The sequence below is a fragment of the Lepisma saccharinum genome, chromosome 5 (assembly GCF_977018435.1).
Source record: "Lepisma saccharinum chromosome 5, izLepSacc3.1, whole genome shotgun sequence".
NCBI classification, from domain to species: Eukaryota; Metazoa; Arthropoda; class Insecta; order Zygentoma; family Lepismatidae; genus Lepisma; species Lepisma saccharinum.
In genome coordinates, this window is record NC_139233.1 from 72,264,209 (window position 1) to 72,282,385 (window position 18,177).

General features: G+C 38.1%; 1 protein-coding gene across 3 annotated transcripts in view; it reads left to right on the top strand.

Moving 5' to 3' along the window:
• LOC145987877 (uncharacterized) overlaps positions 1-18,177 on the top strand; it is a 366,758-nt gene that overhangs the window by 35,521 nt on the left and 313,060 nt on the right. For 2 of the 3 annotated variants that reach the window (XM_083122663.1, XM_083122656.1), the window contains exon 4: positions 10,121-10,645. In XM_083122663.1, the coding sequence (XP_082978789.1) occupies positions 10,121-10,645 (525 nt within the window). Of the gene's footprint in view, positions 1-10,120; positions 10,646-18,177 lie in introns of those variants that run through there. The other variant, XM_083122657.1, reaches the window with a different exon arrangement.

The window sequence follows — 18,177 nt, forward strand, 5'->3', positions numbered from 1 at the left end:
TATCGAACACGAGACCCCTTGATTACAAGGAGACGACACTACCACTGCGAAATCGGGGAGCCCCTCAATCTTTCAAATAAAAGGTCAAGTAATACCCAAGCTAGACAGAAATTAAGAAGTAGGAGTTGTAATGGTCGGGTTGACCATTACTAGTTTTGTATTATTGTATTAATTAATTGCCGGCCAGCTACAAGGTGTAGTGGTAAGTAATATGTTTTCCATGTGTGTACTTCTATGATATTATTACATGTAAGTGTATGTGCTTAATGAATTGTGATTTTTGCTGGATATTAGATTCCACTGTTTTTTAGCTTCCCGGTTTGGGGGAAGCTACGGGGTTCACGTTCACGGACGTTTACCCCGACTATGAAAAAGGGCCAGTTGGGCTTTAGGAAAAAAAAAAACAGTTCTTCACTACCTTCACAACGACGAAGACCCTTCGAAAGTCTTGTCCACTCAGGGTGGCTAGACTGAATGATTGAGAAGAAAATGTAATACTTGGCAAATGAACAGCTTCGAGAGTCTTAGTTTTAGTTCACTTATGGTGGCTAGACTGGTGACTGAAATTAATGTATCATTTGGCCAAAGAACCTACTTCGAAAGTTTAATTCACTTATGGTGGCTAAACTAATGATGGAAAATATATGTAGCATTTGGTAAAGGTAACCCCTGTTTGAAAAACCACAAGATTCCCAATTACAAAAGATTTGCATTTGTACGATATTGCCGAGTCGCATCATAATGCCTAGCGGGCTGAATGAGGATGCTGCGTAAGGAAACGCAAGACTAGTCGGAATATCAAGTAAGTCGAGGGTAGGCTACAGAGATAGTTAGGCTAACTCTGTGTTAATGAAAGTACCAATGGTTAGGCCATAGGTACACCTTTGCTTGAATTAAGGAAATTGGTTGATTATGTAAATGCACATAAGTATGGAAACGCTTTGTAAATATGTAAATAATAGCAACGTATAATAAATCCATATAATCCTACTAGAAATGTTATGATTTGCTGAAGTAACTCCAAGAACTACAGTTACTGTCCATTTTTAACAAAATATTTTTTTCACTTTCTGTACATGTGTAACGAACCAGGGACTAAAAATATAAATGTTATGTGAACCCCCCCCCCTTCGTAATTCCGGCGCAAATATAATCTGCTCGCTTGGCACGCAAGGTGAGGTGGAAGGAGAGATTGAAAGGAAAATGCAAGGGAAGGGAAGTAATCCCGAGGGCCGGAGTTAAACCAGGGATTGGGGGGCCGAACTTTCACAGGGTCTAGTGGTGGTGTTTTAGCTGTGTGTTAAATTTAACAATCCCCAAATTTTCTCCCTCTGGCTGTTGTAGTTTCTGAGATACTCACTTATGAGTGTCTCAGAAGCTATGGTTGACACGGAGGTACACGATGGATCTCGATGTTAATGTAGAACCTAACATTGTGACTTTTAAATCAAGGATTATTGAGTTTGATCCCGATGGAGGAACGTTGCACAGTGGTTCAGACTCATCATTTCGTTCGTTGCCTCATTGACTTTTCAAATTTCACCCCTAACGATCGAAAAGCAAGTAAATAAAGTAGATTAAAATAGTCGCAATCTCGTACTATATGTTCTGCTGCAAGTGACCCAACAAAGGCCCTTAAAATTTCATGCCAGTGACGTTCTCTGTGCCGTCAAACAAATTCCGGTAATTGCACTTCCGTAATTTATTACTACATCTTTCTTTCTCATGGTCAAGCGAAACCTGTAAACGTTGATGTAAAATAGCCAGAAATATAAATAAATCATGCAATTCAACATTTAGATTGTATGCTTAAAGATAATCACGTTGCACATAAATACCGTCAATATCAATATAATCTATAATCTTTGTGGCCCTTCGAAGATTGTTGAATATCTTAAAAGAAGCCCCACGAAGTGGTACACCCACAGGGTAAAGTTGGTACCACCTTTGTACGTAGAGTGCTTACTCCAAGAAGGGAAAGTGTTAGAACTAACAAGGGAAGTACAATAAATGTGAAGAGAGTGACGGTTTTCACTTTCTGAAAGGGAGATCTCTTCACTTTCTCTTCTTGCGCCCCAGCCTGCTAACTCCACACGTGCCGTTATGTAACCCCTTAACCATCTGAGGGATGTTTCTCTCATTGAGGCCAATTCTTAAAGGCAGGCTCCTTTTATTGTGTTTTTGCGAGTTTATGTGCAACACCCCTGTTGTTCCCCATCCCTCTGCACGCTTTCTATGCCGTCCCTTCTCTCTTAAATGTTTTAACATTTTCATCCCTATCACAGCCTCATCAATTTTACCAGAAGGGTTGGACATTCTGGTTCGAAAGATCGGTAATTTATGACAGCTTTCCCCATCTTTAGTGAGTTTTCGAAAATTACTTGATTGACCCCTAACGCATTTCGGTTGAGTCGCACCCTTTTTTCCCCGTAGTTCCACGCTTTTCACTAAATACAATATAAGGCTGAAAGGTCTGTCTTCAGTGTCCCTACACTGACCAATCGCATGACTCTAAACTGCACTAGAGTTTCTAAAGTTCTTGCCTGAATTTATTTAAACTAATCAGTATTTGCTCACACATTGGAGTGTTCAGAGGACGGAAGAATCATACGTACTGAAGGGTGAGTATTCTCTTGAACAACCACCACTGAAAATATTCATGTTTTTATATATTCCAGTGCATATGTTACTTGTTCCAAATTGCTTAGCTTTCATTGCTATTTTTATTTAGTCTTTTTTTTTTTCAATTCGCACGTTCAGAATATTTCCTTCTGACGTTTTTAAATTATCGTGAAAGAGTTCTTTCAGACCAATATGAATATGCAAACGGAAATTGTGTCTTCGGTCGTGTTTCTGGTAAAGTAGATGCCAAACTCTGACAACACGCAGGCCTGTAGCTTGGAGTGATCTCTTGAGGAGACGTTCAAGGGTTATTGGTGAGTGGGGGTGAGCTTGTTTCAAACATGTAAAACATGATACTTTTAGTTTCAATAGTTAAACAGAAATGAAACATGAACTGCAACTAGAGATGTTTTTTATTTCTTTTTTGTTGAAAGTTAGAATAGAATTCGGTGCTTCTTGAATTCATACATATAACTAAATTCTTCTATCAGAATTGTATTACTTTTGAGAAAAGCTGTTGTGGTGGTTTCAAGAGCACTTTCATTGCGAGGAGAGCAAGTGAGAAGATTTTTACTCTTCTTCCTATTTTTTAAAAAATGAACAACAATATTAATTTTACCGGTGAGAGGGCTAATTTTCATAGTAATAAGTATGAAGTTGATATGACTAATATACAAATCAACGTCGTGATAGCGTATTGAGCAAGAACAAATTACTATTTTTTCTTTGAAAAGAAATAGATAATTTAAATTGAATTATTAGTTAAAATTTTGAAATTGAAGGGAATGCATTGTTCCGTCTCACTTGCCCCTAGTAAATGTTCCCGTTTGCGATATAAGAGATGCAAATTTATTAGATATCAATAAACTTATAAATTCTTTCTGACATGCATGTGAAGAAGAAGCATGGAAGGACATCGTGAAATACGATGAAAGGGGTATCGGTCCAGGTTAGGCTAAGCCACCCTCGCCCATCCCTAGCTACGGGTCTGACAACACGACATTAAAAAAAAGTGTAGAAACCCCAGTAAGTGTATGGCGAAATACATATAATTTTATTTGGAATGGTTCCATATTCCATACTGCTTTTCTACTATTTGCTACCTACCCTATAATACGTCGTTTTATTTTGAGAATATCTATACCAAACGGTCAACACCGGTAGCAATGATGAGTTTAATTTTCCTGCTTGCTGCTATCGTGCGATTGTAATAGTCAGTTTATACTCGGCATATGCGTGTGCTAGCAGTGCAACTATTTTACCAAAGTGCTTAATTTCAATTTGGACTTGATTTTTTTTTACGCCGATTTTCTACCAATTTTAACTAATCGCGACGATGAAGATGAATGATCATCTGATGAACTGCATGAAGAGTCAGTAGTTTACGACTTTTGAGGCGAGTTTTGTCACAAATAGGAGTCCCCAAAGAGCCAGTTTCCAATTTCTAAGCACGGGTGAGTTTTCTCACACTAGTCTAGGCTTTGTAATTATTCCTCTAGCAAATGTATGTGGTGAACATGCTTGCCCTGGTTAAAGGAGTGTATTTACACCCTTTCATCTGCATACAGTGCAAATACACCCCCTAAGCTCGGGTGAGTATAACAACCCCTCATTTCGCGGGCGCGTAAATGCGCTTCCCAAGTTCATGAAGGAAAACTCACCTTTGTTTAGAACGAGGAAACTTGCCTTTTGTGGACGTCTATTTGTTACAAACCAAAGTCACCCCTGTAAGGTGAATTTACAGTGTTTGTTTATCAGTATACTCAAAGCGCTCGGCTACCAGGGCGTACTTCATTTCAGTTAAATATCTGATACTACATATAATTGTATGTAATAATAATAAAAATAATAATTAGAAATTCAAATGAACGTGTGTCGTGATTGCAGGGGTTTGGTGAAGGTTGTGGTCAGTAAGAAAAGGTTGGGAACTACTGTATGAATATATCCAAAAGCTTCGGAATCAGAATCATGTTGACATTCTGTGTCTTAATAATACAACTGGGATGGTGTTTTAAATAATACCATGAACTTTGGGGAAAAAGACCCCCTGCCCTCCTTAAATACATCATTTGCAATGAAACCATTACTTTTATATATTATTATTAATGTTATGATTATAAACTTGGTGCGTTTCTCTACTCGAAACAGCCGGCCCCCGTGGCGGAGTGGTTAGCACATTGAGCTACGACGCCAGGCGTCCCTGATTCAAATCCCGGCCTGGGCGTGGATGTTTGAGAGTGTCCATTCATCAATTTCATCATATCATCACTCATCCTCATCTTTGAAAATTAGGCAAAAGTGGTACTAAAGGCGAAGTAAAATAAAGCAAACAATCAATCAATCAATCCACTCGAAACACCTGATGAGCTAATATCTGGCATAATTGTATTTTGTCAGATGTCAATGAAGGACAATTTTATTCATGAAATTTATGTTGTTTTATCTTTAACTTTATCGGATTTCGGTAATTTGATAAATCCTTTCAAATAACAATTTCATCATTCATCATCATCGTCGCGATTAAACAAAAAGGTAGAATGGCGACGTTTAATAAGAAAAATAAATTAGAAATAAATATATTTTCCTTCTGGCATGCACTACAATGTATTTTCTGTTGATCGTAAAGTCTCATACACGTCAGTACGAAATAAAATATCCATACAGTGCAAATGAATGGAATACAAGTAGAAAGGAAGATTTCTACTTTCGCTAATATTTCTAAGAAAGTTTCCATGTAATATTTTTGGAAAAGTCATACATATGTAGAAAGTACAGATGGCCAAATCCATTTTTTTTGTTAAAAAAATATATCCGGTATCCGTATAGTAAAAACGGAGAATCCGGATTTCGGAGGGAATCCGGATTTTGAATGGAATCCAGATTTCGAATTCGATCCATCCTGGCTCACGCTTATTTTAAATGTTTAAATAGTACGTAACTAAGTCTACTGACTATGTTTGCAGCTAATTCCAAACTGAGAAAGAGGAATAGTTGGCTAACTGAAAAGCAATGTGCAGTAGTATTGTACAACAGTTCTTTCTTTCCGCCAAACATGCCCACATTGCTCGATGACTCCATAACTGTCGTAGCAGTTGCACAAGGGCGATATTTTGATAGATTGCAAAAGTAACCGATGTCGTCCGTCACCTGTTGTAAAGCCTCTTGGCTATCATTCCTATCTCTCCTGTCGGATCACACTTTAAACTGTAGGTCCAGTCCCAATTGGCCTTACTGTGCATAAAGTGGACTTAAAACACCAACTCTATCAATCTATCTTTCCTGTGTGAATCTTGATATGGCCTCCCTACTTCTCTCATTTATGTGTCCCTTCCCTGATGCCCTTCAATTGCTCCATTGAGTATGAATTGTGATAAGATGAAGCAGACGAAAGGACAATCACAAACACACATGGGCAGATCACAAAACCACAAAAAAGCTCCACGTAGGATTGTACTGGCTGTGAGTCCAGACGCCATAGTTTCGTTAGTCTGCTAAATGCAGTCCATGGTGTACTACGTGGAAGACAGTCTGATATTGGGTTGGTAGATTAGAGTATATTGTTAAATTCATGAGACAATTATTGAAAATATGGGTCGAAATCAGTTTCCCTCCAAAATTTGCTTTCTCTCTGTAATCCGTTATCATTCCAGAACCTGTCTTGCTTCCGGTATTCTTCTCGCTCTGAAATCAGGATTCCCTCCGAAATCCGGATATTATATTTTCCGAATCCGGATTTCAAATTCTCCGAATGCGGATTTTTTTGGCCATCCCTAGAGAAAGGGGGCTGCTTGCAAGTACGATTAAAAGAGAGATACAATTTATTACATAAGATGAATTATATTAAATTAGACTATAATTAGAAACAGTATCACGTTATACATTCTGAGAAGGTTCAGTAAAACTACCTGGACAACTTTTTTTTCTTGGATAAGAAATTCCATTTCTGGCATTGTTTCTAAAATGGAACCCAGACCCTCAGGAGTCTTTTTAAGTTGTAAGTTTGCTAACCGCAACACGGTTTACTTCAAAGAAGGAAACATATGGCTTTCATTTAGAACAGTTCCCTTCGCGATAGCCACATCCCTCCTTATCCGACCCTCTCCCTGCCCCCTGTGGTGCACCAGCTGCGGCAACATACATACACTCAGGTCCTCACTTCGTTTGTTGCAGAATCTACAGTTCGAGGACATCAATGTCCTCGCATCGTTGATAGAATTATGTGCGATGCGAGGACCTGTGCACACAAAACACAGGTGTACATTTGGTTATACAGATGACCAACAGTTAGAGAACCGTCCTCGTAATGTCTGTTACATGCCTGTAAGGAGAAAAGTTGTCATATCTTCGTTATTATTTAGCCATTGAGTATGCCGACGCGCGTGGTGTTTCATCTCAATAAAACGTCTTTCTTGAGCGCTACTAATTGCAGTTGAGCCATGTCCTCGTATTGTATGTGATCTGCTCATGTCCTCGCATGGTAGGGTAGACAAACAGGGGTGTGTGTGTGTGTGTGTGTGTGTGTTTGTTTGTTTGTTTGTTTGTTTGTTTTACAGTTGTTCCCTGTAGTTCAATTTTTCTCGCTGCTAGATGGTGGTAAATTCAAGATGGTGCTTTCCAGAGCTGAAAATGGAAATTTGTGCACTGCATTTTGATAAAGATTGCTACAGAAATATGCAACTGAGATTTATAAGCAAATACAGAAAAGATGTCCCAAGAAGGAAGGCAATCTGATGTTGCTTCATCATGTAACGTTATGCTTGCTGCGTTAATTATATAAAGGGGGAAGCTACCATATATTAAAAATTAGAGGCCGGGGTGTTAGCAAGCAAAATTAGCATAACGCACAAAAATCTTTTGAGTTGAGGTATTTGCCATGTTTTTCACAGCACCTGAAAGTTCCAGGGAACTTAAAATTTGTGTGGGCGGCAATAGAGAGTAAAACTTAAATAAACCTGAAATGCAAATGTTGAGTCAACAAAGTTATATTGTCGAAACATGTAAAGTTCAACTTAAATGCCTGTAAGATAAAGTTTTAACAATTGCTCAAAAATGACGAAATAGAAATATTCCAGTCTGCGTGAGCATTGCACAATTTGTATTAAACACAATCTAGTCTACCTTCACCACTAACAACACAAAATTATAGTTTGCCCATCTTGTTGAGTAGTTGCGAGTCGGGTTGAAAATGATTGTGAGAAGTTTGCAGTTAATACAATATGATACTTTTATTCAAGTTTTCTTTCACAATAATGTTTATATTTATGCATCAATTAACAAGTGCTGCTCGTTTAACAGCAGTATTGATCACGTAACTTAAGCAATTACTCTATGTAACAATTCCTACGTCCAATTATTCACGACAGCATATTCCAATATTATCCTTTGATTTGCCAAGATTTTAATTAACAGTTAATGGAAAAATCAATAAGAGTGAGTAATCAAAAACTCTCATGAAACAACAATTACATTACAATTGGATTTTATCAATTTTTGATTATCAACATTCGATTTTGCAAATATATAAATATATTTCAGGAAGTCATGAAACTGAAAGTTGACACATTTTTAACCTCTAACAGGCATGGTGCCAGATTGTAACACAAAGGGCGTTGGGTGGTTCCGTGGACCACCAAATTGAATTTACCATTTCCAAGAGTAATCGAAATAATAGCTAATATTTTACACAAATTATGATGTATTTTGGTCCTTCTTCATGGAATTATGATAAACCTTTATCCAGTATTTTTGTTATTTCCATGTTTATTACTCAATTTATCTAATGCTTCAAAAATCGGACACATATCTGTAAACGTTTCTGTAAATATATTGTCATATGACTGTAAAATACAAGAAATGATTTTTCGATGGTCAATTATCACAGAACAAACATGCAGTTACTCAAATATAACAAAATCACATAGCAAAGTCGCACACAAAAAATGTCTGCACAATGTCAAAAAGGGGAAAGCATAATGGACGAAAATGTTTCATTATCACTTTTATCAGAATCCATATCTGATAATTCACTTCCCCTTCTAACTTCTTTAAGTGTGGCAATGACATTTCCATCTAAAACACGGATTGTCAAATCTGATTCTCGCACCAGGTTTCATACCAAAAGACTTACCTGAAGTGCATCGTATGGTCCTTGGTACCCATGAGTGGCTACTGCTCTGAAACTAAAATACAGCGAGCGAAGTGGCACCGGGGGTTACGTGATATTCCAAAATATGAAGCTACTGAAAAGGATAGAGAAGTGCATGTTATTATTTCTTCCGAGAACGAGAGCATTGTACTAAGCAGAAGGTCCCAGGGACTATGCCACACCTGTTACGGCTTAATGCTTTGATATCACCATAAGCATGAGTGTGAAATTTCGTGAGTTTAAAAACTGTTCTTGTCCATTTCTGAGAAATTACTAAAGATAGGAATATAAAATTCGGTGGAGAGAAACATCTTAACATATCATGATATAAAGCACCAGTGGTTGTGTGTGGGAACGTTCCAATAGTTGGCCATCTTTCTTGCCATGTAATCAAGAGGTCTCAGTTTCAATACCCAATTGAGACACACAATGGTTTACATCTCAGTTTAAACTGTAGGTCCCGTCCTGATTAGCCATTATGTGCATAAAGTGGACTTAGAAACAAAACTCAGTAACTCAATGTTCCATAAGTCATATTAGTTTAACTTGTTAGACATATTTTTCCAGTAGAACATTCCTTGAAGCTCATGAAGTTTGTGAAGATCCTTATGGCTTTTGTAAAATAACTTCTCATGCAATCTGTGTAGTTTGCTCTTGTATGAACTGTGCAAAGCAGGATACTGATTGAAAATTGTCTACCACAAAGGTCATCCCGATATTAATGCCTCATGTGCTGTAAAAATTATGTGAAGGAGGAACAATTGGAAAGTTTGCGTGAAAATAAATAAATTTTGGGTAGCTAGTAAGGCTATTCAAAATATTGTCCTTTGTTGTTATTTTTTCCCCAAGAAATATTAGACTTTTTTCAATGCAACTGATGTTTGTAGGAATGTACCACTGCTACAATACATTTCTCATTCACTTTGGTGCATTGTGGTAGTCACAGAGGTATACCGAATGCCAATTTTTGGAGGTAAAATTTCTATTTTCTACTCCTTTGTTTAACTTTCATTATTTGGAGGTACATTGTACAAATGTCACCTACACTACAAGCCTTGTCATTTCAAAGGAAACTCATTTCCCTACAACAAATAGTTCTCGAGGTATTTTTTGTTTTTTTACTTTGCACCAAAAGTTTGAAAAGTGTGAACTTGAAGAGTTTCCATCCTCAGAGGCTGTGCATTCACGAGAGACTCCATCCACTAAAAGGTAAACCAATATGATTTGCTTCTTTCTATGGGTTACTTTTACAAGTAATTATTATTATATTTATACTAAGTATACTATTGTACTTGGTAAAAGAATTCATGTCATCTTGCCCATCTCTGTATAAATATGTCTTTCTATTTTTAGTAGTGAACTACCAGATTTCAGTTTGAAATCACAACATGGGGCATCTAGTAAACATTGCATGCTGCTCAAAAACAGAAATGTCAAGACAATCGACACACTGTCAACTACAGCTAAAGAAATTTCAGCAGCAAGTGCAGAAGACGAGAGGATGGAGATTGAATCGTCATTCAATAATGAGTCAAAGGAATTTGATTTGGCTGTGGAAGATCCTTTAAAAGGCAACTTGAACTTGACCTGTGATAGAGAAAAAAGTGTATTAATTCCCTATTTGAAAGAGCCTGATTTTGAACTCAAATTCGAAGCACAAGAATTTGCAACAACTTGCAAGATGGAACATGAACTCACATCTGAGACAACCTTAGGACACTCTGTTAAATCTCAGCAAGATGTAGTGGAGAATGAAATTAACAGAGAATTTGAAGAAGAGGCTCATACTATTAAGAGTGAAGAAATTTTCATTGGAGATAACCCTATCGAGCTTTCTGGTTTGAAAGCTGAAGATGATTTTGAAACTCCATGTCTGAGGTATGTATTTTATATAACTCACATTAGAACTTATCCTAATAATACACATAAAATTATAAAGGTTGTACATATAGTCCGGTGACACTAAAACATTTATTGTAAAGAAACTATTAGTGTTACTGAGTGATAGAGTGCCACACACGTAAATTTGCCGTTGCGTAGAAACGAATTTTCGTTTCATCTCCCTCTCTCTTAGCATCATGTGTTCTACCCTGCTCGAAAACCTTCGCTATTGTTGCCACATTGTCATTCCATTCCTGGACACACTCGCGCAAACATCATTGAAAACAATTGAATAGCGCTCCAGCTCGCGGTTCCCACCGTTCGGTAGGGACGCTAATGTGGCAATATAGCACGGCGTAGTGCTTGCTTCTTTTATGCAGTGCATGTTCATTGGCTAGCTAGTAACTTGTGTTGCCAACTGTAATAATGAAGCACTATTTCTGTCACGGAAGGGGAAAAGGCAGGTAAAGTGGCGGTGAGTTTTGTTGGATTGGAAGCACCATATTTTTATTTTATACTAAGTATTGGACCGGTTTGACGTTGTGTGTGTGTATTGCGTGTGTGTATGTAAAAGTGTGTGTTTGCTAATGAACGTTAAATTCCATAATGCCTCCAGTTCTGTCGAAGTTGAAATCAAAAACCTTGCATAGCCAAGCTCGGGAAATTCTAAGCAACGTGCACGAGTTCATGAAGGAGGAAGCCAGTCATGGTGTTAGCATCCCAATAAAGCATTTTGGCAAGAGAGCAGCGAACAGCAGCAACAAATTGTTCATATTTCATAATTTTGGAATTATTCAAAATAAATAAATTAGTATGTGGCTCCATCGTCATTTCAACTCTGGCTCCGGCACGTGTTCTTGTAGAAATTGCATAGAGGAGGCTGTCATTTTTGCTGCTTAATGCGATACATATTGTTTTCTGTGTTAAAATTGCCATGCTTTGATGGGTGACCAAGTTCATAGCAGGGCCGGCGGAAGGGGAGGGCGAACCGTCCCATCGCCCAGAGCGGCAAAATTTGAAGAGAAGAAAAAAATAAGCCTATTGAAAACTGTGATCGAGCGAGATATTCTTTTGCGCTGAATAGTATTGAAATAGCATAAGAAGTCTCATTATTTATTTTATATTTTGATGTTTTAGTTAGGAATATATTGATTTTCAATTTTCCGTTGCTGCGTAATGACCGGGGGGGGGGGGGGGTCGAAATAGAGCGGCATCTGCTGCCACCTCCCAGGGAGGCAAAATGACTAGCGCCGGCCCTGGTTCATAACAAAAGAAAAAGCCGCGCAGCTTATCGTCTAGTGGCAGTATATGTACTTGTTATTGTTGTGGAAGCCGGCATCCTTTCTAAATGTACAACAAAGGCAACCGACTGTCGCTGATCTCAGAGAGGAAATAATAATACTGCTTCAGGAGGAGTGTTATGGTGCAATTGTAGCGGTTTAACACGTTGGCATGTTATTATCTGCCGTTGCAGTTCCATACCAGTGTATACGGGTTTTGGGAGTGAAAAGTTAGAACGCCACCAGTGCATTAATGCAATAAAAAATAATATATATATTTTTTTTATTTTGTTTGAAATCACTCAAATAAGGAATCGTATGAAGAAGTCTTCTTTGCAGCATTTTTGGTAATTTTACTTATGTGTTAGTTCATATTTTGCGAATTTTTAGTCCATATGTATGTAGCTACATACAAAGCCACTTGTTAATACATATTAATCCTAGTCCTGGTATAATGCATGACGTTTAAAACTCAACGTTAGATAGACCTGAATTCTCTAATTTTATTGTTGTACGTAACAGCTGTGCATCGGCGCACTGCAGCGATTTTTCTATCTGCTCCATTAGCAACACTGCTTCTTTAGTTGTTTCACGCATCGCACGGCAGAATTATCTGCGCTGGACTCTACAGCACATTAGTTGAACGAGTAAAGTTGATAATTTTTTTTTTTTTGTGTGTGTGTGTGTGTGTGTGTGTGTGTGTGTGTGTGTGTGTGTGTGTGTGTGTGTGCGCGCGCTTTTGCAGATGCTACCTTATGGGGACACTCGTCAGTTGTGAATCCACCTTGTGGAGACCGCACCGACTCGTGGGGACCAAAATCCGGTCCCCACAAGGAAATCGTTATGAAAATACATTTAGAAGCCTCGGATCACTGCCCTTGAATTTTTGAGGAACGACAACGAAATTACCTAATAGGAAATACATGCAAGAACCTGATGGATAGCATCCTTACTTGGGAAAATTTGTTTTTCACGTGTCCCCATAGGGTGGCAAATTTCAATGCAACGTGTGGGATGAGCTTACTATTTTCCACACCAGGTGGCAGAAAAATCGCGTCCGTGTTACACACCCACACGCTCTGGTTTTATCGCCCTTGTCGGTACCCGGGGGGAAGTGGAGTAAGGGGGGAGGTTTCGGGTGGTGGTGCGGTGAGAGGGGGAGCGCATACACACGATTTCTTTCCGAGTAGACCTTGTGGGTACCGGAGAATCACCTCCCGGTCAAAGGCCAAGATATTCAAGGTGTATCGGCGCTCGTCAGGAGAGGTTGAGACAGTGTCTGGCTGAAGGTCACTTTTTACACCACAGCTTTCTGGAATTCGATTTCTGAAATACTTTTAATTCTTATTATTTGGCGCCATTTCCCTCTATCTAAATCTATGTTTCGCAACCGGTGTTCCTCCACAAGGTCACGGGTGTGCTGCGAACTTTTGTCTGTAGTAACAAATTGAATGTAAATTATTTAATCTGACTACCATGCGAGAGACCCGGGTTCGATCCCCAGCGGGGGAGAACCTATATATTTTCCACCTGTTCAAGCGGTTCTGGCGCCCACCCAGCGTCGTATAAAGTGGGCACCTGGAGAAAACTTTTGGCGAAAGAAGGCGGCCATGGACGTGGTGCTGATCACTTCACCCCCACTTTCGACCGTGATCAATAAAGTGTAGGGTCCAAACTCCACGCCCACTTTACTCCTTCATGGCATGGTGCAATGCACAGGGGAGCACTTGACTTTTTACTTTACACATTTGTTTTCTTAAGTTTGTATTTTTCGCTCTGTCATTGTCATGACTTAAATAAGACGCCCCTTGATGGCAAGGGTCAGTTTGTTATTACACATACATAATCTCTACAGGCGTTTCGGATCCATATAATCAGCTGCATGAATTGTTTCAATAATAATAATAATAATAATAATAATAATACCAAAAGTACCTATGAGTGCAGTGAATTGTATTATTATTATTATTATTATTATTATTATTATTAGTAGTAGTAGTAGTAGTAGTAGTATTTTTAACTGATTATATTGTAACTCATTCCTAAACTTTTAATTTATATCAAGAGTGCCGTAATGTATTTTTTTTAGATAAATAAATTTTATGATGTGCCGTGTTCAGTACTGGATAATTTATGGTTTTCTGCGAGGACAAGAAGGTTGGGGAACATTGCTCAACCTTTACTTTTACAGATGACTGAGTATTTTGATGGGTTTAGAATTATCAGAAGGAAAAAGGGGGGGACCACCATACTTTCGGAGGTATTTTCTTATGCCCTGGTACCTTAAAATTAATTCAGGGCGTGAGTTCCGCGATTTTTCTTTTACGGATTCCTTCTTTCATTCATCCTTTATTTTCCTTATTTTTTTGTGACATTGGCATGAACAACGTTGGTTTTACAGCATTCTACGAGGAGATAAGAGATTAAAATAAACGTTAATAATAGTAGAAGGTAAATGTGTGTTAGTGTTCAACATTAATAATATTTATGAATACAGATACAAAATCACAAGAGTGTGTAATTGGTTTGGTAATGTTTTGTTAGGATAGGTTATATTGTGTGTCGCGTGCCTTAATGTTAGTGTTAATGCCAGAAGTAAGTCATGAGCTAAAAAGACGTCCGTTAAAAGTGTAAAGTTAGAGAGGCCCTATCACGGGTAAATACATGTTGTTTAGTTATTTTTCCCACTTATTTCTCCTTGATTCAATATCGATAGCGAGAAAAGATTAAGATTCAGTTGAAGTGAAGAAACTTCTATTGGTACTTAATTACTGCGATGTGTAGGGAGTAAAACCACAGACTTAAAAACGAGGGAAGAACAACGTTAATACCTATTTTTTTCTTTGTCTCTTGACTGGAAACTTACTGCTCTCTAGGACACAACCTATATATTATGCAAGTTCTGTCCCAAAAGTAATTAGACCAATTCTGAAAAAATCGTTTTGTTGAAGGTACTGGTGTGTTTAAGGGGGCTATCGAATTTGAACCTTCTCAGAACATTCCAATTTATGTGATTTAAAAATATGAATAGAATTTATATTTTTTCACATATGCCTTTTTGAATGTAACAATGCCATGGTACGTTTAATATTGTTGCCAAGTTGCTCGATGACTTAGAGACAGTCAAAGACGACAGTTGCTACCACTAAGTTATCCAGATACCTGTACCCTGCACCGTCCCGTTTCAATTTATTCATTATTGTTGCAGCCTACTAGGAAGGAATCCTTGATTCTTCAAACTGTTATGGGTTTTCAGCGACGCATTTATGTGAGGCAACCATAGGCGTAACTTAGTAGGCGCATAGGAGCAATTGCTCCCATTTTTTTTTGGTTTATCACGAGATAATGGTACTTTTGTGAACTCCTGAAACCCGAGGATTAAAGTAATCAGTAATTTTATGATTTTGCAAATGTAACACCTATTTATCAAAATATTCCTGGATGATATTTCTATGAGCTGCAAAAAAAAAATATTCTCCTCCACCCCCCCCCCCTCACGGAGTTAAGCTCCAAATTTTTATACTATATTCTGAGCATACGAGACAAACATTGAATATTTCATTCTGTGAAATAAGGTAAAGTTTTATGGTTGACGTAAAAGTGTGGAAGAAATGGAAGGAAAATTAAATTTAGATAAATAAAAAAAATTAGATAAATAACATCATAAAATCGGATCGTCTTAATGTGAACGAAATTAAATAACGTCTATTTCTGCCATGAATTCAGTGGCGCTTCCAGAAAATTAGTAAGAAGCCTAATGCTGCTTTTTCACTCTTGCAGATGTATTTTGCCAGTATTTCATATTATTTTTGACCGAATCGAGCGGAAGTTTACGTCCACTTTATGCCCGATCTGATCGAACAGGAGCTACAAATTCAAAGCGCGACAAGGACAACTTGAAACGTGACCCCATAAGAAATCAAATCCTGGAACCTATATTTACAAGATCAACGTCCTATCGGCGAAGCCCCTACTTAAATTCCTCAGTGTATGTGTAAATAAAATAGAGTAAGTTAGTTAGCATATATTTTTAACCGTGTTTGGAATTACAGTTTAATGTGGAATCGGTCCCGGAGAACCTGGATTGCAGCTTCAACCACTCGCTATCAGTTGTATTACGTTTTTCATTTTTCTCGGTAAAGGATATACGTATTTATATTTGGGTGGTCACTGCTTCACATCTCACGAGAGCCTTAAAATTCTCGTTGTCTTGTTGAGTCTATTCAGGCGACTGCCGAGATAGTGCCGCTGACGCTTTATTCCCTGTCCTTCATTTTCATTTTTATACACCGTTATCCTCTCGTCTCTGTTCAGTTAATTGTGAGGCCTCCTCGATGGCGCAGTGGCAGAGTCGTCGCCTTGTCATCATGGGGTCCCTGGCACATAGTGGTTCGGATCCCACTTTAAACTGTAGATCCAATCCCGATTAGCGTAACTGTGCATAAAGTTGACTTAAAACACCAAATCAATCAATCAATCAATTCAGCTAATTGTGCATATAAGCAATGATGAGTAAATAAACAAGCACCCAATCACAAAAAAAGATCCTTCAATTTTCCACTTCTCATTAACTTCATAGTTTCCAAAAACCTTTCAGCAGAAGTGAATAAAAAAACGTAGGTCGTTCCCCGTGACGTAAGCATATCAGAATCAGCTGCCTTGTGAGTTGAGAAGGAAAGGAGAAACGTGACAGGTTAGAAGTTCAGATTGCAATGCCTCGATTCGTGATACCCACGCACATGCTTGGAACCTAATGTCTTGTGTTTCGTTGTTGATAAAAACACAGCAGCCCCAGAGAACATTTGTGGAAGTTGCTCACAGCATGTCCACTGCTCCATTTCGACCTTGAGTTCCTTCGCTGGAATCACTTTGAACTGCATCGTGTGATGTAGGTATATTGGAAGTCAAACGTCCAATCTTGTGAACGTCGAAATACATACATCTTTATTATAAAGTTGATATTACAAAATATATGCTACGAATGATGTGATAAAAAATTAATGGAAGTTATTTTCCTCAGGACGTCTAACTGCCAAGCGGGTGACCAGGGTTCGATTTCCGGGTGGGGCTTGATATACTCTCGGAATTTTTCCCGGCCTTGTCCCCGCATAAAGCGGGTCTGGGCTCACACAGTTTCAAATCTATTTCTACCTGGGGCCAACCCTGAGGGGTAAATTCGGCGGCAGCGTGCTGCTGATCACATCACCTCCAAATGGCCGAGATCGAGTTCGAGAATATGAGGTGTCCTATACCTATATCCCCTAAATGTGCCTTTATGGCACGGTGCTATCTGCACGGGGAACTTTACCTTTTACCTCACATTTATCACAATAAACAAGCTATGTTTAATATATATTAAAAAATATAGTTCTGACTGGGTAAAGGCTGTGTAATATCCCACTTTATTTTTCATGATTTTCTGTAACGTTACTAAACACGATATTTATTGCCATATTATTTTTATATTATATTTTTGGATTATCTTATATTCCTTTTAGGAAACTGATTAGCGAATGTGTAAAGTGTTTCTCTCCAAGTCCATCAGCCCGTATGAACGATCAGTGTCTCAAAGCTACAAATTCAAAAATCTGATAGACCTAACAGATAGTAGGTAAACACATCCATCTCTATCGGACCGTCCGTCTGTCTGGCCGTGAGGGACAAGAGTCGATGCGAGTTGAGACATCCATATCAACAGAATCTGTTGACGCTACATCCGCAAAAATAAACACAATTTTACGACAAAGAAAATTCTAAACAATCCCGGTATAAATTATCTCCAATCCAATCCAAAAATCGGAAACCGCACATGTATTTTCTCCAGATATTTTATATTTATTTATTTATTTAACAAATGATGCCACAGAACATTGTTCCATTAAGACATGCATACATTTTGTGCATTTGTATATGTGCATTACATATATCTGTGCATAACATAAATTGTTTCACTAATTCCTATACAGACGAACCCCTCACCCCTTTCTCCACTGAGCCAGTAGGACTCTTTTGAATGATTGAAATGACAGACTGTTTATATCAACGCTTTTATATAACGTGCTCATCAAATTAAGATTAAACTTTTCTTCAATTTTTTCAATGTTAAACTGCGATACAAGCTCAGAGTACGGATTGAATTTAGGATATACTTTCTCTTCTCTATACTTTATGAACCTCAAGAACTTTGACTGAATCACTTCTATTTCCCTCATGGTTTTTTTTTGTCCAAGGGCTGCCATATTACCGTTG